The sequence below is a fragment of the Crocodylus porosus genome, unplaced genomic scaffold, assembly GCF_001723895.1.
Source record: "Crocodylus porosus isolate Cpor-Errol unplaced genomic scaffold, CroPor_comp1, whole genome shotgun sequence".
NCBI classification, from domain to species: Eukaryota; Metazoa; Chordata; order Crocodylia; family Crocodylidae; genus Crocodylus; species Crocodylus porosus.
The window spans coordinates 158,602,123-158,623,567 of record NW_017728906.1 but is presented as its reverse complement, the minus strand read 5'-3'; the positions used below and the strand labels follow the sequence as shown (position 1 = coordinate 158,623,567).

At 42.1% G+C, this 21,445-nt stretch overlaps 1 protein-coding gene across 1 annotated transcript in view; it reads right to left on the bottom strand.

The window, feature by feature from the left end:
- Positions 1-6,788: 6,788 nt before the first annotated feature.
- The window catches only part of ALG5 (ALG5, dolichyl-phosphate beta-glucosyltransferase), a 46,203-nt gene continuing 31,546 nt past the window's right edge, over positions 6,789-21,445 (bottom strand). The window contains exons 9-10 of the mRNA XM_019530057.1: positions 10,564-10,649; positions 6,789-8,034 (exon numbers count right to left, since the gene is read on the bottom strand). Coding sequence (XP_019385602.1) covers positions 7,922-8,034; positions 10,564-10,649 — 199 coding nt within the window. The 3' untranslated portion in view covers positions 6,789-7,921. The remainder of the gene's footprint in view (positions 8,035-10,563; positions 10,650-21,445) is intronic.

Sequence of the window (21,445 nt, the reverse complement as noted above, 5' to 3'; positions counted from 1 at the left end):
CCTGTCATTACTCATGCTAGTATAATTCAAAATTGGTCCCACTGTGGAACTAGATTTACGTGGAAAATCTTGGGGGGGGGGGGCAGGAAGGGGGGCAGGAATATGGAATCTGAAGGTTGTCAAGTGAAAAAACAACTGCTGATCATTGACTGATGTGCAAAAGGTCAAGACACATGCCAGGCAAACCTTAACTAAGATGACAAGATTAAGCTACTTGAAGTGCAATAGATAAACCAATATTTCTGGTATGGTAGACCTGTCTGGATTGATAGTCCTTGCCTGACACTATGATAAAAAACTGGTCTGTTTTTGTCAGGTAAATAAACTTAGCATAGCCCTTTCTAATCTGAATGAGAATGTCTCTGACCTGGATTGGACATTTGCTCTGTTTGAGCATCCAGAATCTAGGCTGACATGCAGGGAATGGACTCCCAGCTGAAGAATCCTTCTTCCCTTTTAGGTTAGCAGGTCTGGAACAAGTAGCACCAGACTGGATTCTTTTAGAGACTGGATTCTTTCACTGAGAGGAACAAGACAGCCTAGTACTTTGATACCCAACATTTCAGACACGTGGGGATTATAAAGAGAAGAAGGGCTTGGGTTCTGCCTTGCTCTGTGCAGTGCTTATGGAATTAGAGGCATGGAAGGAACACATACAGTGAGGCCCCTGGACCACCTTATCAGCAATGTACCTGAGAGGTAAGTGGGAATGCATTCCTCTCTGGGGAACAAGGAGGGGCATTTCCTGTCCTGAACAGGTATCTGTATGGATGGTCCCATCCTGCAGATATGTCCACGACTACCAAATCTTTGATCTCACATTCACAATTTATGGAGATGAATGTGTCCAAGAAACCTGCAGTGATATTCTTATGATTTAACAATCATAGCACAGAAAGATTAATTTGGTGACTAGGCACTAGTGCCATAAGGTAACAGCATTTCTGCAATGGTGGAGAAGGCTGGTACCATCCTGTATGTTGCTGTAAAATGTTGCAGTGGTGGTGTTCATCACGATTATGGCATGGCAACCTGAAATATGGCAAAGGAAGGCTATTCAGGTTTCCTGTACTGCTCTGAGTGTCAGCATGTTGAAAAATAGTTTCACTTCATACTTAGGCCAAAGCCTCTGAACTTAAAAACCTACTGAATGTACTTCCCAGACCCTCTGAGAGGTGTTTGCCATGCCAGCCATAAGGGAGAAAAAGTGCAGGTGGTATGGCCTTGGATGCAATGCCCAGATCCTTCCACCTCATTCATGAGGAAAGTACTGACTCGGGTACTGACTGGAAGTTTCACTCGGGGGTAAAAATTATAAGCAGTCAGGCCTGAAGACCCCTGAGATGAAGTCTTGCATGTAATGTTGCGAAGGTACAGAATACCCTTTGCTCAGGAAGGGATAAGAAAGTCCCTACTCTCCTCACCAGACAAAAACAGCACAAAAATAAGCTCTGTAATTCTATGATTTGAAAGCAATTATGCAGAACGCAGGCCCTTGTTGATATGGATCACAGGTAAGCTCAGTGATCTGTGTTAGAACTAAATTTCAGTTCTGACTAACCTAAAAACACCACATGGGATCAGACTATAGGACTACTGAGCCCAGTATGTTGTTTCTGCAGCGGCAGAGAGTTCCACAAGTTAACGACATACTGTGTAATAGACAAGTAGCCATGGGCTCCCTCTAGATGTGTAGGTACAGGTGTGATGGAATCTCATGCACAATTCACACAATTGCACTTCCTGCCATGCCACACATGCATAGAAGGAGGTGTGATAAAGGGATCACACATCAGATCCTATCATGCCTTATTGCTGGTGCAGGTGAAGCCTGGGATCATGATCTTGGAATTCCCCTGCACCAGCACAGAGCAAGCACCCACAGCTGATGCGGCTCCCAGCTGTGGGGTACACATGCTCCCAAGCCTGGCTCTAGGCTCTCAGCTGCCAGGGTGTATTCCTGTGGAAGTCTCAACAGCTAATCTGGGCTCCCAGCCATGGGGGCGTACTTGGCCACAAATTCAACTAACGATTGACAGAAACCATCCACAAAGTGTTTTTTTGTAGAATACCTTTGCGGCTTATTCCTCATTTTATCACACCACTAACTGATTGAACATGTGGCTGGGTCACAACCTATGATGTGATTAATTGATTAATCACTTCTTAAGTGTAATGTGTTGGAGGGACCACAGAGACTGGAAAAGGTTCACTACTCTGAAGATTTTCTAACACTGGTTGCACTGGTGAATCTTAATAACAACTTGTAGAGATCAGGGTAAACTAGACTCCCCTACTTCTGGAGATGCATTGGAACTACCAAGAGGAGCTTGGTTAGGGTTAGAGTAGTACAGACACCAAGGAGTAGGACACTGAACTGGTAGTGGTCCTGAATTACCATCAGGAGTAACAGCAATGTAGTAAGTTCTGCAAATCAAGAAATGGAATCCAGTCCCTCTGCTGTAATGATAGTACTATTACCACCAGAGTGGTCATCTTGAACTTGAAGATGAATGTACTGAGGTTTAAGTCTAAGATTGGTCTCTGCCCTTCCTTTCTCTTTGGAATTAGGAAGTAACAGCTGTAAAATCCCTTTCCTCTAATATATGAAGGAATTCTTATTGCAAGCAAGGAGTGGGTCTCTCCCCACAGCAGACTGTCATGAGAGAGGACTCTAAAATGAATGGGAAAGGGAGCGACTGTGAGTGAGTAGCAACTTGAACTAAATATCCATTTGCTACCACATCTAGGATGCACTCATCTGAAGTAATATGGGCCCATGAAAGGTCATATTGGGCCAAACACTTCTGGAAGTTTAAACAACTTGCATCTTTTGACAGTACCATCAAACATCTTACTGATGGACAGAAGATCTATGCACACCCCCAATGAAAAACAGCTTGCAGCCTGGAGTGGGTACTGTGTGTTGAAACAGAAAGAGGAGGGCCCATAGCCCATCTCCTGCATCTGGGTGAGTGCTTTAACCATTCTGCTACTGGAAAAGGAGGGAGGAGAGTAGCTCTTTTTTCCACCTGATCTCTGGATAGTTTTTAAAATCAAGGACTTAGGTGCCTAACCATCTAGCTCCAGAAGGTAGATGTGACTCCTGAGTGAAGGGAGGTGGCTCCCTAAGCCTTAGGTGTCTCTGGAGCCCTGGACGTACTCCATTATCAACACTTCCTATTGTTTATCTTCAACATCAGCTCAGCCTGGTCAGAGGTATTGGTATTTTATGCGTGGTTGTAGGAGTCTAGATAGCTAACTCAGGACTGTGGATTTTACTCTGATGCCTTGGTACTTAGGTCCATTTGTGTTTTTAGGTTACAATATAATTATATAATCACATATTTTTTCTTTCCAGACCTCTGCCTTACTGAGTGCATAAAATGGATGATGATAATGCAGTGAGCAGCTATTTAATAGTCTGCTTTATCCTCATTTGTTCAATGTGTGGCCTCATGCCTTGTTTACTGGACACTATTCAAACTCTGTTCTCACAACAGAATTATGGATTTCCAGATGGACTACTCCATGCCGCTCATCACCATAGTATCTACACTTTTATAAACAACAAATTATTTCCGCAAATATCATTTAAAATGAGAGGTTATTATTCCCATTTGACATATGAAGAATAAATGCAGAGGGATTATGATCAAGAATGTGCTCTAGCTTTAGATGCACAATTTGAAATACCTAGGCCCTGAGTTTACAAAATACTTGGCATTACACAGCATTTGCTATGTTGAAAGCAGATGTGAACACTAACAGATTTTGTAACCAGACTCTAGCATCTCAAGCTGGGTATGCATAAACTTAGGAATACAGTCACCACATCTGAAAAATTCTGGGTGAGTGACTTGCCCAGCATCATGTTGGAACTATGGTGGACTGGTTCCCCAGGGCATCATTTGATTGCTTTAAATCATGAAGCCATAATCTTTCTTCTTTCAGAAGAAGAAAGAATTCTGTTCATGCTACACTTTGCAACATCTGCAACAAGAGGCAGAGGTCTAAGAGACCAAAAGTTACAGTAATACAACTCTGACTGACCCCTAGATCAAACCTAGGCAGTGAACAAACAGCAGTCTTGTGGAAAACACTGCACATAATCATATAAAGACAATCATAATAGATGCACATAAAAATGCCAAATTAAGGTTGAAGAGGCAACCTCAGTTCTTGTAATTCTTAACTTTTTGAGTGAATGACTTTGTAACTTGAACACTGGTCTAACCATTTAGTTTTGGGGCAAGATTTCATCAGTTTTTAAAAAGGTAAACCTAAAAAAAACCCAGCGATTGGTGTGAGAATGACACCTACGTAGCTCACTATCAGCAGGATTTAACTTTTAGATGCACTTTATGGACTGCCACTTCAGTCAATGGAGGAACTGATAACAGGAGCTGCTTTTCATCTGCTGTGTGTACTAGCACTAGAGGGAGATGAGAAACACTTTGCCAGGGGGTTCAAAGAAACCTGTTGTAAGCAGAGCAGTATTGAGATTTCAGAATCTTGGGACCCATTCCAGGCGCTAGAGGAATGTGTCTAGTTGACTTAGACCAGTGATTCTCAACCAGGACGCCATGGCACCATGGGGTGCCTTGAGATCCCTTCAGGGGTGTTGCAGGATGCCACACAATTTTAGCATTTTAGGTGTGCAGTCACGATTCACAAGATAGACTTAGAGATTTCAAACCAGAATACATAGCATTAAAAAAACATCTAATTGTGTTCTCTGAATTCTTCAAAATTCAAAAATTGCTCTATTATTTTTCCAGTCAAAAAATAAGTGAAACCTAAGAACTGGCATTTACCAAGGGGTGCCTTGAGTCTATTGAGGGGGCCCCCTTAGATCTAAAACAATTGAAAACCACTGACTTCAACTCTGCCTTCCCCCACAAGCTTGACCTCTTCTACTCCATTCCCCTTCAAAATGTTCCTCCCCAAGCTCCCATCTTTTCCCTATCCTTGGCTGCTTTTCACAGTCCCAATCTCTCCACTCCCCCACTGCTCCATTTCTGAAATGTCTTCTTCCCTAAGCTCCTTATACATTATTAGTTATCTTCTCCTTTCCCCTGCATTTTGGTCCCCCTCTCCTTTTTCAGACAGTTCAAGTCTCCTTCATTCTCCCCAGCACCTCATGCAACCTCAGTGTGCCTTCAGTGTCCCTGCTTTCATTGCAAGCCCCATCTGGCTTTCAGTTCAAGACTCTTCCTTGCCTTGACAGGTCTTAAATTTTTCATCCTTTCCCTCCCTAACCTATTTCTTTTCTTCCCTCAGCCTGGTTTTTATCCTCTAAATATTGATATTAATACCATATTTGCTTGAATATAAGATCACCCTGTTTATAAGATGACCCTCTAATAATTAGATTAAAACCAGGTCTTCTTGTCAAGAGCCATGGGATCCTCCAAAAATGTATATGTAGATAAGGTGCAGAGCAGCCTCATCTGGCTTCACCTCATGGAGGTGGAATTACACTAATCATATGGAACAGGCTGAGAGAGGTGACAGAGTGATACTGGGTAAACTGCTTGGGGTCCTGTTTGGTGATATCTACCAGACATCTAAGGCTGGTGAAGAAACAGGAATCACTGGAAATGGGAAAGAAAGGCACAGCTCACTGTGGGAATGAAGAGGAAGTAAAAATATATTCAACGTAGTAGCTCATCATGATATTAAAAAGAGTCAGCAATGTGGGGGACTGCATTTAATGGGCAATACACACCCATGTATTTTATTCAGATAGCCTGCACACAGGGGAGCGGGTGCAGTTACTGTAATGGGTGTGCGGTTTTATTAAGGTGATTTGGAAAGGAAAAGGTGCAGTGGAAGTCTATGATAGAGGATGCATATACACCTAAATATATGTGGGGAGAGAAAGAGAGATATTTTAATTTAAACAAAAAAAAGGCTGTACTAACCTCTCTCAGCTCCTGTGGCTGTTGGCTAAGGGTAAGTGAGACATGGGGGCAACCAAACCCCAGACCATCCAGGCTTCAGCCTGCATGTATGATGCCCGCCAATAGATCTGGGAGTATATGAAGCTCCAGGCTGAAAAGTCTGGGGTGGAAGATACTTGCTTACTGTAGTGCCACATATGGTGTTTGAGTGATTGAGTTTTATTCAGTCAAGACAATTTGGAACTGATTGGCTAATTTGCCCTGGAATACAGCTGCCTGTTTTTTTTTGTTTTTTTTTTTTAAAGGCCACACAAAAAAGGATGCCATCGACATGTGGGCCACATGGTTTACAGTCATGCTCAGTACGGGCTGCATTTAATCAACTTTATAGTTGGTTTCCATTACTGAGCACATGCTGCTTTTCGCAGCATTTTAACGGTAAACAATGTTTTTAATGAGGTTTCCTTATATGCAACTGTAAGATGAGGGGCTTCCCTTCCCATGCTGATGGAAGGAAAAAACCCTCATCCTGTATTTGAGCAAATATGGTATTAGAAATCAGATACTGTCCTCCTCCATGCTGCCTGCAGATCACTGAAAGCATCAGATGCAGACTTCCTGCTCCCACTTCTAGCACTCAGCCTTCAGCTATAAATCAGGAAATGCTCACCTGCTCTGTCGGAATGGCATGCACACAGTTCAGCTGCATCCCTTCACAACTTAGTAACGGGTAGGCAATGATACCAGCGCTACCTACATCAGTCACTTACCAGAACCAAGCAGCTACTTCTGTATTCCAATTACTGCAACAACCAGTTACATCATGTTTTTCCAGAAGTGACAGAGATGCACAGAATACCAAAGAACATGAAGACTGCAAAGTAAAACTGAATGGATTTATTAAGAATTCATTTAATTTCTGCTTCACCGTACAGAAAACCGAGGTAACTCTAACAGAAACAGAACCATCAAATTGTATAACACTTTAAAAAGAGAGAATAGACAGAGTCTAACTTAAAAATAGTTGTGGGTATAATTATGTACTCCCATTTTCTTTGCTTTAAACAAGTTTATGCTCAATAGATTTTTCCAAAGTAGAGAAATTACTACAATTTTCAAATGAATATGTTTGGCAGCTCCACTTTAAAGTTATGTTCCAAGAGAGGTTAAGGCATTTTATCAATAGAAAACCTACCCCTATAAAAGGCCTTTATAAACCTAGTTGGAAATTCATAACAAAAAGGTGACCACACAATGTACAGTCCTCTCTAACTCTAGATATCATTCTTTTACACCCAAAACTACTTTTCCCTATCCTTGCTACCACAGGTGGAAGTTTCAGTACTCACAGTATCTGTCTGAAAGGACAAATCAAATGAATGAGACAACATTTTAAAATGAATCGTGCTTTGTTTTGGGACTTTTACAGTCAGTGGAGACAATATGAACTAAGAGCTCAGACAACCTATTTATATTGCAGACAAGAACAACTGGAATGTCAGAAGGTTGTCAGCAGTTTTTGAAACTGCTTTATGCGCATTAGTTTCATAGTAGCAGCCATGATTTTAATTAAATTAAATACATATAATATAATTCTCATCTGTTCCCAGTTGGCACTCATCTATGTATTTTCAGCTACAACAGAAATATTTGGCTTTGGTCATCCAAAACAGATATGGTCCTTTCAATATGCATGGAATTCCACTGCAGTAATAGGAATTATATGTGTACAATGAGATGATTGTATCTTTATTTGGGTGAGTTAACATAAGAAATTTAAAGCTGCTAATAAAAGGCAACTGATGCCAAGACACAAAAACTCTTCTTTTTGAAGACGTCCTTTCTTTCAGAATAGCTCAGAAACTTGCTAGTGTTGGCAACGTTATAAAATATTATAAAAATGCAGTACATAAGAGCAATGAAGAGTTACCTCAGCTTCCCTCAACATTTCACTTCACTGAAACCGCTTTCACGTTCCATTACGCATTATAATGCTTTTGGAGAATGTATATAACTTAATTATATTTCCTTGTTTCAAGCTGCCAGGCACCAGTCAAATATCGTAGTCGTATAAAAAGAAGATCCCTTCCCATCTGCAGCCAGCTCCAAAAGGGAACCAGCTTAGAACCTATGATAAATGAAACAGAAAAATCAGAGACACAATAATAATAATAAAAAGCATAAAAGTTAGCACTGACAATATGGCATTGAAACAGTTGTGACCATTCTCAGCTTATTCAGTATGATTTAGATCTTAGTTTCAATAAAAATCTTCAGTAGAAAAATTACTGCTTCGTTATATTTAATTTATATTTGAAATTATAGCAAGAGCAGGGCACAATTTTAGGTCAGAAATAGCACAGTAACTCAATCGAAGGTATAGTAAAGTATATATGCAATCTCACTGTTGACTCGGAGATCAAACCTTTTTCTAGCAAACAGGCTTGAAAACTGATCAACAGTAATTGTAAGAATGTGTCCAAGTACCTCAGGAAAGACAGTACATGCATATCTTTCTCAAGAACTTTAGAGACTAACTTGTTTGTAGCGGTATAAGTTTTTGTAGATGACAGTCATTCATAGCAGCTGGCAAAATAGGCTGTCACCTATGAAAACCCATGCCTGTCTGAATGAATTAATCTCTAAGGTGCCACTTTAGCCTGCCTGCTGCCTGATTTCTGACTTACGTGGCTTAATATCTCTGTCTTAGGAGTACTATTACAAACCCATTAGTGTCCAAGTATGCTAAATTCCAAGTTTAACTAAACCTTCCTCAGTAGGGATGGAAGTCATGCTAGGTAAAATCAGCTTAATATCTCAGAACCAGTGATTCTGTTTTTCTTTGTTTAAAAATTACAAATTCTCTGATAAAAATCTCTGATAAAACCCCCAAAATCTGCAATTAAAATGAAATGCCATTATAGATACAGGTTTTGTTGAACACAATATTTCATTGATATATTTACAATTTTAAAGCAATTTTGGAAGTCTACCATGGCCTTAATCACTATAATAAAATAAATTCTAAATACATATAAAATTTGGCATTTGATTTTGGGTTTATCATAGAAAATCAGAGCTCCCCCTGCCCTCTTCACTCACCAGGATTCAGGTCCAGGCTCCTTACTCCCAAGTCACAGCCTCCCAACCACGCTGGTGCCCCTCACTTTCCACCTATAGCTCTCTGGCTCTGCTGGTACCCTTCACTCAACACCCCCAGCCCCCCCCAGCAGTGCTGGAGGGAGTCCCCAGCCACCAGGGCTGTGGGCCAGGAACTTGGGTCTGCAGCCCCTTGCCCCCCAGCAGCAGCACCTAAGCCCCAGCTGCTGCCTGGGGAAGGCAGCAGCTGCTGTGGCAGAGCAAAGCATGGAACCTGGCTCCCTCTCCCCCGCAGGTGGCACAACCAGAGCAGAGCCCGTGGAGGGGCACATGCAGGCTGCCCACTGCAGGTTCAAGCTCTCTGCCCTGCTGCCAGGGCTTCTACAGCCTGGTGGGCGAGACCCAGCATAGCACAGAGCAGGGCTAGGTGGGGAGGCTTGTGGCGCCACTGGGAACTCCGCACTGCCATAGTGAGGTGCCCCCTACCTACCTGGCAACAGTAGGGGGCAAAACTCCATGCTGCCATGCCCGCTGCTGTTGGGTGGGCAGTGTGGTGGTGTGGGGTTTGCGGCGGCAGCACTGGACTTCCCTGCCCCACTCTGCCCTTCTGTACTGGGTCTCACCCACTAGGCTGCGGAGGCCCCAGGAGGAGGACAGCAGGGCAGGGAGCCCAAGCCTGCAGCAGGCAGCCTCCCCCCGTCCCTGCCTAAGCACAAATCTAGGGGGCACGTGCCCATCATGCCTCTCCCGAGAGTCTATGCAGGGGCAGGGAGACAACCTCTCCCCCATCCCTGCCACTCGCAACCCTATCCTGCTCCTTGTCCAGGCCCTGTGGCCACATATGACCTCAGGCCACAAGCCCCATTCACCACCCTGGCTGGGGAGCAGCACCAGCACTGCCTTCCCTTCCTCTTGAGGCCTCAATTCCACCCCACCTAGATTTACTTGTAGGCCATTTGCATGTATGCACATGCATTGGCACCCCTGCTTGACCGCCCTTTTTCCATTCCCTCTGCCAAATCTGCCAACCTGCAAGGGGAAACATACCAGTTCCCACGTTTTTCTCTTTTAAAAGGAGAAAATTCAGGTTCTTCTTAAAATTAGAAAATCCAGGTTTACTCTGTTTTTCCATGGTGAATGGAAAATCTGGATCCAATGCTTATACCAGAGTGCTTCCCCCTCCCCCACAAAAAAAAGGCATTATAAGAAACCTGAAGCAAAGTCTAATAGGATGCCTGAAGTACAGCAAGAGCTTTGGAGCCATTGCAAGGAAAGAAGGTTGGAGGTGGGGCCTACTCGGAAGTTGGCCAGCTTTACATGCCTTCCTTCACAACTGGATAGTTGCAGAAGGTAGCACAGGGTGGAACTTAACAGACTACCTGGTTGAGAGAGGCATAAGCTTTCATAGGCAACAGCGTAGATGTAAGAAGAAAATTCAGTGAAAAAGGTTCTGCCTTTAAGTCTGGGTGAAGTATTTGATTTACAGAAGAATGATACCCGGGTACTTCTTTCTGGATTACACACCCATCAACACCTAAAGTGTCAAAAATGTACTTGCCTTCAATTTCGGTCCAGTTGACAGCAACTTCTGCTATAGGTATTTTCAAGCGCTGAGCAATGTAAAGAAGTTCCACATCAAATGCCCTGGAGTAAAAATAATAATAATAAAAACCCTCCCACTGATATTCATTTTCAGAAGAAAGACTCTCGTGGCATTAATTAATCTTTAGCCTGGTGTAATTCAGTATACAGTTCTGAAGTCTACGCTGCTACATTCTGAAGGTCAGATGCAGATGAAAGGTCACGTAATTATATAGCTGAATGATTCAGGAACCAGCCAGGGTACAGATTACAATACTTCACTGCATCCTTTCTTTCAGTGTACATGTCAGACAATGCTCACACCAGCATTCAGACTTCCCATTTGGTCTCCATAAAGATTCAGACTTTTTTAAAGCCTGGAGCCATGTAGTGTGTGCAACACAACCCTACATCTTTAGTGCTTTCTCAGGTTTCCACTGTGCCTGAAACCCTTTATCCATTTCTTGATGCAACCTTATGCTGACTTGATACTCCCTCCCGGCTTTCTTTGAGTAAAACCAAAATCAATGCTGAAGCATAGAAGCGATCTGAGGAAGCACGGAGAAATAGTGGGGGACAGAGGAACAGTTGGGGGAGCATATTAACAACTGAGTTACAGTCATCAAGTTTGTATTTTTTCCTGGAAGGCTCTGCTCAGAAGAAAACTAACATTAGAACAGTAGAGAAAATTGTAAGCCAGGAGGGTAGTTACTGGCCAAATTCATGTAGTGCTTTATTTAGCAGTAATAAACCTCTTGCTAAATATTTTAAAAACTTCACTCATTTCTTCTTCCCATTTGGGCAACAAAATTAATCTGCTCAGAATTCCTCAGGCCTGATTTTCACTAGTGACACATATCCACAGTTCTTATTGGTGTCAATGAACTCCATTAATCTCTCTTTTCAGTGATAATCTTAAGAGCTATATCTAGAAAAATCACCTCAGTGCCTATACGTAAATCAATGCTTGATTTATAGACGCCAGGCCCCAAACCTCATCGTAAGCCTAGAGTGAGGCCCCTATCTTCCCTGTACAGGGCATGGTGAGAGTTAGGTGCCTCAAAAGGTTGATCAACAAAGCCTGCATACAAAACAGGAATCTGCCTAAAGGTAGACATTTAGAAATGCTGAACACAGGGCTGTGCTTCTCTCTGGAACTTCAGCACAGAAGACTGGACTAAAAGCACAAGCTTTCATACACTTATTAAGATATCAAGTCTAAAATCCTTCCCCTTAAAGGTATGAGACTACATATATTCTTTGAAAGGACTGACCAGGACTTGCCACCATGTTTTAAAAGCTGTGGGAGAAGGAGGTGAGAGAGTAAACAAGAAGAAAGATGACACTGTAGCCTACTGATGAGGGAACTATGGTAGAAGGCAGGAAGTGGGGAGTCCTGAATTCCAGTCTTTGCTCCAAGGTTGGCTTATACATTTTATATTAAACACACCCTGGATAAAAACAGGAACAGTTTTGGAAACAAAAACAGGAATTCAGGTCCCTGCCTCCAAGGCTAGAGCACTCATTGATATAGGTTGTAGAGATTTTCCTCTTAAAATCGCTCTTCTGGCCCCATAAAGCTTACGTTCCTTTCTGCTTAAGGGCCCCACCTAGTTTCTGAATCCCACTGGATTTGGGCAGCAGCTGGACACGAAGTTGCAGTCTTGGGCATATGCACAAGCAGAAATGTAGGTATCTACAGAACTTTCAGGTCAAACAGGGTTTGGGTTTAGGTGTCTTTAGGGTTAGATGGCATCTGTTCATCAGAGTGACAGCAGATATTGCAGTTATCCTACTAATGGGTGGTGCATTTTCTCTTGTGTCTGTTGAGACCTGATGTCAGACATGCAGGTACTGCCACAGTGGTCATAGATATACATAGCATTGGGGGCTACTGTACTGACAGGGTGGTTGCTTCAGTCACATTCATTGTAATTTGACTAATCATTTCTCATCATGATGTTGTACTCCACAATTGAGAAGGGAGCGCCCACTTTGTCCTGTTTCCTGCTATGGCCTCCCGAAGATTTGGGTTGATTCCAAAAGCCTTCAGTCCTGCTTACGGACATCTTTAAAGCACAGTTTTGGGTGCCTTACTCTTCTCTTTCCACCTGCAATTTGCCAATATAGGATGTCTTTCAGGATGCACCCATCTTCCATCCTGTGGAGAAGGGTAAGCCAGCATACGCACCACTGTTTAAGTAGAGAACTGACGGTTGGCAGGTTGCTTTGGCAATGACCTCTGTCTTGCCACTTGATGTCAAGGATGCACCATCGACAGGCTGGGTGGAAGCTATTCAGCTTCTTTTCTTGATATGCATATGTTGATCATGTCTCACTGCTACACATTAGGACACTGAAAATGCAGGCTTTGTACACCACCAGCTTAGTTTTGATTCTAAGTTTTGTATTGTTCCAGACACTTCTGAAGTGCTTAATGAAAGTGACAGCAGCCTTTCCAATATGCACATTTAGTTTGGCATCTAATCTTGTGTGAATGTATATGCCTTCCTTCAAGTTATCAAAAACAAAGTGGAGCAGCATAAAGAAGATGATCCCAAAGAGTGTGGGTGCCTGAACACAACCCTGCTTCACTCCACTGTTTATCTCAAACCTGTCAGAAGTTGAAACATCATACTGAAATGTAGCCTGCATGCATTCATGGAAGAAATGGATCATCCTGAGTAATGTTCAGGGGCATCCAATTTTTACCAGGATCTTGAACAAACCTGATTTGCTAACCGTATCAAAGGCTTTTGTCAGGTCAACAAACGCTAATTACAGTGGCTTATTTTATTCTCGGCATTTGTCTTGCAGTTGGCGTAAGGAGACTATCATGTTCACTGTTGATCTCCCTGCTCTGAATCCATATTGTGATTCTGGGTAGATATGGTCAGCAAGTTGTTGCAAGCATTTCAGGATGACTGGAAAAGCCTTGCCCGTGATACTGAGGAGAGAAATGCCCCTATAGTTGTTACAGTCACTCCCGTCTCCCTTGTTTTTGTAGAGAGCAATGATGCTTGCATCACACATGCCCTGGGGTACATAACCATCCTTCCAGCAGCACACTAAGCGTTAATGAAGATGGAGTAGCAAGCTAGCCTTCCCGTATTTGAGAATCTCACCTGGCATGTTATCCTCCCCTGGTGCTTTTCCACTTGCTAGAGAGTCTATGGCCTTGCTAAGTTCTTCAGCTGGAGTTCTCCATCTAGCTGTGCCAGTATACTTAGAGTTGGAAGTTGATCCAGTACATCTTCTGAAATGTCTGTTTCATGGGAGAAAAGCGCATAATGTTTGACCCAGAGTGACATCTGCTTGTTCTTATCACTGATTTTTCTTTGCCACCTTGAGATTTGAGGTGGGGGTGACTTAGTTACAGCTGGGCCAAAGGCTTTCTTTAGGCCATCACACAACTCACAGGTTTCCCGCATCTGAGGCAAACTGCATCTCTTGACACAGGTCAGTCCAGTACTGGTTTGCACAGTGTCTAGCTGTTTTCCGTACCATTGCCCTGGCATGCTTCAGCTTAGCCCTGGAATTTTCTGTTGTATTCTGATTGTGTTTCAGATAGGCTGCATTCTTGGCCTCAACAAGTGGCAGCATCTCTTCCGAGTGTGCCTCAAACCACTCTTTATTTCTTTTTCCTAAAAACTTCAGTGGCTGTTTCCTGGATGGCTGCTTTTAGCTCAGTCCAAGTTCCTGCAGTATTTGCAGTTGTTGCTTTCATAGATATAGCTAGCTCAAAGGTCCTTTGAAAGTTGAGGCACTTGCTTTGAACTTTTGTGCTGTATATATTAATTCTTGGCTGACTCGTGATTGAGTTTATGCAGTTTTTTTGGAATTAATTTCACTTTGCTGACAATAATGGAATGGTCTGTGTCACAAACTGTACCGTGAAAAGTATGGGTGTGTAGCACACTGGGCAGGTCTTTCCTCCTGGTGATCATGAGGTCTAATTGATGCCAGTGGCTAGACCACAGGGGTCTTCATGATACTTTTTGAGGCTCTTTGCCCACAAAGTAGGTGTTAGTGATATACAGGTAGTTTAAGGTGCAGAGTTCAAGAAAATATTGGTCATTTTCATTCATTTTCCTGATGCCATGATGTCCCAGGCAGGTTGGACAAGAGTTGTGATCTGCATCCCTTGTCCCCTAGGAGAAGAAGCCTCTTGTTTGATGGTAAGCATTCAATGACTTGGTGCAAACCATCTCAGAAATTATCTTTATCATCTGAATTTGCTTGTAAAGTTGGTGCACAGGCACTAATGACGTTAACAAAACCATCAGCTGACTATAGTCAGAGTGAGATGATGTGATCTGAAGTTCTAGTGGGGGGTCTCGATGGTTTTGACCAACTTGTTGCAGATTTCAAATCCAAACCCATGTATCTTTTGTGCTCCTGCCTTCCCAGAAGAAAGTGTAGTAGGCCTCATGAATGGAGCCTAAATTGGCCAATTTTGTCTCCTGCAAGGATGACATGTTGATGTTAAGTTTTTGCAGCTCTCAATCAATCAGTATGGTCTTCTGGACATTGTTCATCATCTGTAAATTTTTTCATGCCAGGACACAAGGTCCTGACATTCCAGCTTCTCAGCAGGAAGGTTTTAAAGTTTCTTTTCTTGTTGCCTGGTACTTGATTTGCCTTCTGCTTTTCAACTTCTGATCTAGCTCCACACACCAAATGAGAAAGAGTATGAAGCCTGGGTTGATCACAGTAGGCAGCAGGGAGGCTGCAAGCTGCTGCACTGAGGTCTGTGAAACTCCAGACTGGCTCACTGCTGGAGGCAGTTGAATGCATGCTTCTGGGCAGATGGCGGGGAAGGGACCTGAGCTGCACTGTCACAACAAGGATCAGGCCCTTTGCTGCTCCTCTGCCATTTGCCTCTGGCACACCAACATCTTACAAGTTGAGGCTGAGGTGTTTTTGGTACTCTGCTCAAAAATGTTGCCCACCCCTCATGCTGCTTGAAACCTCTTAAGGATTGGCTCCCACAACCATTCTTTAATAGTATAGAGCAAGGCTTACTCATTTCCCTTAAAATGGGGAGAAGCAGTGGTGGGGGAGGGTAGGGGGCGAGGGGACCTTTATACAACAGACTAGTGGTAAGAGCACTTATCTATCCAGTGGGACGCATACGTAACCCTCTTCTCAGACCCTGGGGATCTAATTTTCACACATTCCTAACTCCTAACCAGGCTATCTACTTTGTGATTGGCAGTGCTTTTGCCACACCTACTGCCGAAGCTGCTCCTCTGTGTTGCAAAATATACAAGATTAAATGACCCAGAGAGGACAAGAAGGTAACTGCAGCCTAATGGCTAGGACACTTGCTAAGCAGAGCAGAGCTGAGCTGAGTCCCAAGTTCCAGTCCCTGATCTCAAGACTGTTTCTTTACTTTGTTAAAAAGTTATTGAATAAAACACAGAAACAATACTGGAACCCAAGAACCTACTGTATTGGTGAGTGCCCTAACCTTGACACTAGTTAAGCTCACTCTTGTTTTCTCTCTGTGGCCCAGTTAATCTTGGGGAGTTCTTTCAGCACAATAGCATAACCACACAGGAAGATGGAGTGTACCCTGAGCCAAAATACCTTATGGTTTAAGGGTCAAAGCACTTTCCAAGGAAGTGGGAGATGAGGATTTAAAAAAGCTTAGGAAGAAGAGGGCACTGCACCCAGGTCTTTCACTTCCTGGGCAAGGACTCCAAGAATAAGGCTAGTCCATAAAAGGTAAGAACTATCTCTTTTCTTGAAAAGCTCTACACTGTCAGCATTTGATAGAGGTATTGGGAAACAGATGACTATATTAAGCACCTCAAGGGACCTGCTCATTCTGCTGTCTACTTTCTAGATCCTGGCTGGGCTCAAGCATGAGGTAAGTGTCTGCCAAACTGGTATACTGTTGATGAATATATTTCCAGGCAGAACAAGACCAAGTAGCAAGGCACTTCTAGAATTAAGTGGCAGCTGAGCAGAACTTTTTGGGATCAAGTTTGGATTTAGATACTCAGGTCTGTAGGATTCCATCTTTAGCTGTCATAAATCTCTAATTAATTAATATTAAAACTCAGTATTTAACTATATATACAGCACCAAATTCAAAATATTCTGATTTCACGTTTATGTAACTGAATTTTAATTCACCTGTAAACATTTAAGAAAAATCGATCAGGAACAAAAATATAAGCATTCAGCACTTAAGTCAACTGTTAATTTCTGTGTCATTCTAACAGACCAGCAGCATTTCTCTTCCAGCATGTAATATACAGAGACCTACCTAAATTGCGGTTTTTGCAGAAACTGCAAAAAACAGTATTGTCCATGATTGTTGGGAAATTCGACACTGGCTGCAATTTCAACAACAAAAAAAGCAGTAATGGTATATACTGTGTGAAGATGCCCTTGCCAATCAGCAGTGAGGGGCAGGGCAAAAAAAATGGTAGGGACAGACTGAGTGAAGGTGTCCTCTGCCAATCAGTGGCGAGGGGTGGGACAGCTGTGAAATGCCCACAAAATCAGCTGTGTGATGTTAGTGGGCTGCAAAAGACCCTTTGCTTTGCCACAAGTTATGCGGGTCCCTAGTAATATAGCTAGCTTAAGTAACTTAAGAAAAAAATGTAGCTATATAGAACAGCATCATGTCTTCAGCTGTTCAAGTCAGATGTACATTATCATTCTTTCTTATTAAGTACGCTATTAGTTTAAATTAAAATCTACACATCAATCTATATGAAAAAAGGAAAAAGACTGTTGAAGGTTATAGTATTACTGGAACTTTACTTGATCTTAGAGGGGATCAGGTCTCTAAAAACACGCTTTGGCAAACCTCATCTTGTCATTTTCCCTTAACATTTGGCATATGAAACTAATTAATGGTCTCACATGCTCCTGAGAAGATGGATATAAATTATATTTCATTTAAAAAGCTGTTCTTTTCATTATGTACATATTGTTAATTCTTTAGTTTCTCTATTTCATAGCTATGAACTACTTAATAAGTGTTTTGCATTAATTTCTTTCCTAGTTAGACTGGGAACTTTCCTAGTTTCTCTCTGTGGCCCAGTTAATCTTGGGGAGTTCTTTCAGCACAACAGCATAACCACACAGGAAGATGGAGTGCACCCTGAGCCAAAATACCTTATGGTTTAAGGGTCAAAACAGCTCAGAATCAGAAGAATACAGATGCAACTTGAAGCCACTTGAAGCTTTCATTCACTGTGGGCTGCAAATTGAGTGTTATGCCTCTTAGAGGCACAGCCCAGAATGTTACCTCTGCTTTTTGTAGTACTTTCACAGGAGCTGGAAGAAGTGTGGCCAAGAACAGACCTCTGTAGGTTACCAGCTAAGTTGTAGAAGCTATTTCTCTCTTTCCATTCCAAATCACCCTCCTTTCAGAGAAAAGCCTACATGACTGAAATGTATTTTATATAATTATACTTATTAACAAAATACTGAGACATATATATCCAGGTATAGACAGCTACTGTCCTTTAAAACCAAGGCATTTAGCATCGGTCCTCTGACTCAACACCCATCCTTTGCCTAATCTATGCACTAGAAGAGGATATTTAAACTTATGGTTCCCCCAGCAACAGTAATTCAGCTACCCTGTGCATACAGGTTGATATAGAGCTAATGACATCACCTTGTGCTGCAATAAAAAAACAGAGACAGCAGGGTTAAATTAACTATAAAGACCACTGGGTTACAATAATGTATGTAGTTTTTGTCTATATAACTTAGATCCTCTCAATAATACTAACTTTGGGGTAGGAAAACAAGGTCTGTTGAGCTACCAGAAAAAGTTAAGACAGTAGAAGAATTTTTTGTCTAAATGTGTCATGTTGGTTCCAAGTGACTATGTTACTTTGTATGGTTTCATTAAAAAAAAGCACTTGGTATAATTTTATTAAAGCAATGTAATTACTTGTGTCATAATTTCTTTCACTAAGATTTCACAAGTCTGCTGCTTACAGAAGCTTACGCTATCGACCTCTGATTTAGTCAGTTCATAAGATGCACATCGACCCTGCCTTTTGCCTGACTTCAGATTAACATGACCAACTACCTTTCTCTTTTTTTTACTAAAGCATTTATATCTGTATCACTTGGGTTTTTTTCCTGATGTTTTATATCTGTAAGCAAAAAAGGTTGTATTAATCTTGACTAGCTCTGGACCTGATTTTTACTTCGGTATGTCATAATACTAATCACTTGCTTAGTGGACTAAAAACTTTGAGAGCCATGGAACGTTTAGATGTCTGATGAATTTTACTGTAGTAGCAGGTCTAAAAACGGTGTTCTGTAAATTACATCAACATAGTTAAGAGAGTTCAATGATCATCTAAGAACTGCTGAAAATGTTATCACTCTATACAAAACGATTAATGAAATGTCAGCACATGCACATTGCTATCCAGCTTGAATGACAGTAAAAACATTTTGGGTGAATTCCAGGGATCAAAGAAGTAGACACTGGCATGATTTGAGCAGAGATTATGCATGTTTCTAGACGTGACAATTAACATGTTTGGACTTCAAAACACTCTCTTTCTCCCAGACTCCCGCCCATTTTAAAGGAAAAGGATGTGTATGGGAAACTGCTGCACTACTTTTCTCCTTTCTTATTCCATGTATGCACATGTCTACAACAAGACATAATAAGCAAACCTGCATTTCAGTATGTTCAGCAATCCGGATAACACCCAGCTTTATATTCTAGACTTAGATATTGTAGTGGAACCCAGGGGCTTTCTGTAATCATAATTTATAAGGGTGAGTTAGCTGAGGCTTAACCTGGGCAAGACACGTGACACTGGCAGTCTGGAGGAAGTAACAGAATGAGCTGGCAAGCACAATATGCACACTCCTGGTTGACAGAATGCATCTATCATTTGGGACTAAGATTCACAATCTTGGAGCTTCATCAGAACTGTGGCTGGCCTGGGAAGATCAAGTAGAAAACTACAGTTATGAACTGCATTGTAATGTGCTGACTAACCAAATCATACTATAGCAGGGCTGTCCAACTTCTAAGTGGCTGGGGGCCAAATGCCCTGCAGGCCATACCAGCAGGGGCTGCTTTCTCATGTGTTGTCAGGGAGAGTAATGGGCCCCGCATCACGCAAACACTTTCCTTGCTGCCACCCCCCACTCCCCACCTTCCCAATATTGTACCACACAGGCCACACTCATCTACAGCTCCCTTAGCTGTTCTGCACTGCCCTGTTCCCTGATGCGGGGGAGTGGGTGTTGAAGGAGAGCAAGAAGCAGAAGTCAAGGCAGGGAGGGGGAGCCTGGAGGCTCCAGTTCCTGCTGCAACCACAGTAAAGCAGGGAGCAGTGGCCAAGCAGGAGACCAGGGGCTGCAACTTAACCCCTTACAGGATGCATGAAGTCCCTGGGCTGCTAGATGGACAGCCCTGCACTAGTATGGACAAGGGAAAACCACGTGCTTCTAGTCACATTTAACGTTAGGAATATTTGTTTCTTTGCCTATGCTACAGTTCAGGATTATGACAGTTAACATTCCTTACAGCCCAATTAAAAACAGGAGTGGGAAGAAGCTCCATGATTCAACTTCTAACTCAAATGTGCTCAATTTACAAAATATTTATTCTGCAAACTCACTCTGGGTTCTGAAACTCCAGCTGGGAACTCTCCTGTTTGTGCAACTTCACCAGTGATTAATGTCCTCCAGGCTAAAATTATGTCCTTGGTTGCACTGAGAATACTAAATGAAACTTAGGCCTTTTCTACACTAGATGGGGTTACTGGTACAACTGTATCAGCAAATCCTTCACAGTGGAGACACAGCCTTTACCAGCAGAAGAGTTCCAAGAATCAAATGAGCTATCTTGGTCAGCAGTTTTTTTGCAGGTGTAACTCCAATTACATTAGGACTTCTACCGGCATTATGATGTCAGCCAGTAGAGGTAATTCCATAGCCCCCTCCTGCTATAACTTTATTGTGAGCAAATATGAAAGTGTAAACTAGGCCGTTGTCACCCATTTTATTGAAAGCAAACAAAAAAAATGAGTCAAATCCAACTTATTCTCTTCATTCTGTTGGTCTCCAGTGCTAACAGGAGGGGAAAGAAGATAAAACCTATAAAAAACCCTTTTGTCACTATGGTCTGCAGGTTTAGATCTGTAGAATGAAAAGATATAATTTCCAGTTTTCTCAGGCAGATTCCCATACGTGAAGCTTAGTAACAAGCTGGAGAAACAAATACATACACACGATTTTAACATGTTGTCTAGTTCAACATAACAACATGGAACAATTTACTCCACGGTTTAAAGCATCCTAGGCAAAATAATACACACAGAATCTGTTATCCAGTCAGCCAGCTGGTAAGGCACTTAAACATAAAATTTAACTAGAGAAGTACAGAGCACATCTTATCATGTCAATCAAGAGAGGAACAGAATTACATTTGGAATTTCCCTCATCTGACTTGTGTTCTATCCAAGATAGGACCCATCAAGTAACAGCTGACATCTTTCATTTCCTCTACAGGGAAAGGAATCCAGGTTGTAAAAAGAGATTCCTTATAGCCTCAAGAGACCAACGTTGAAATTTTAGATCTGGAATATTCCATCAGTATAACCATTGAATTTTGCTTGTTTTCCTTTAATGGTTTATAATTTAACATTTTTAAAGTCAACTTTAAATTAGGATAGTAGTTCTTCTTGAAATCCCGCTGTTTGCTATGCTTTTAACATGTTCTTTTACATTTTCCTTTAAGTTATTTAAAAAAAATTTGACCCATTCTGAGAAATGGATGAAAGAGTTTGGTCAGATTCAGAGCTCAACACACAAAGCACATGTTCTTTGTTCAAAGGTTGATCTAGTTT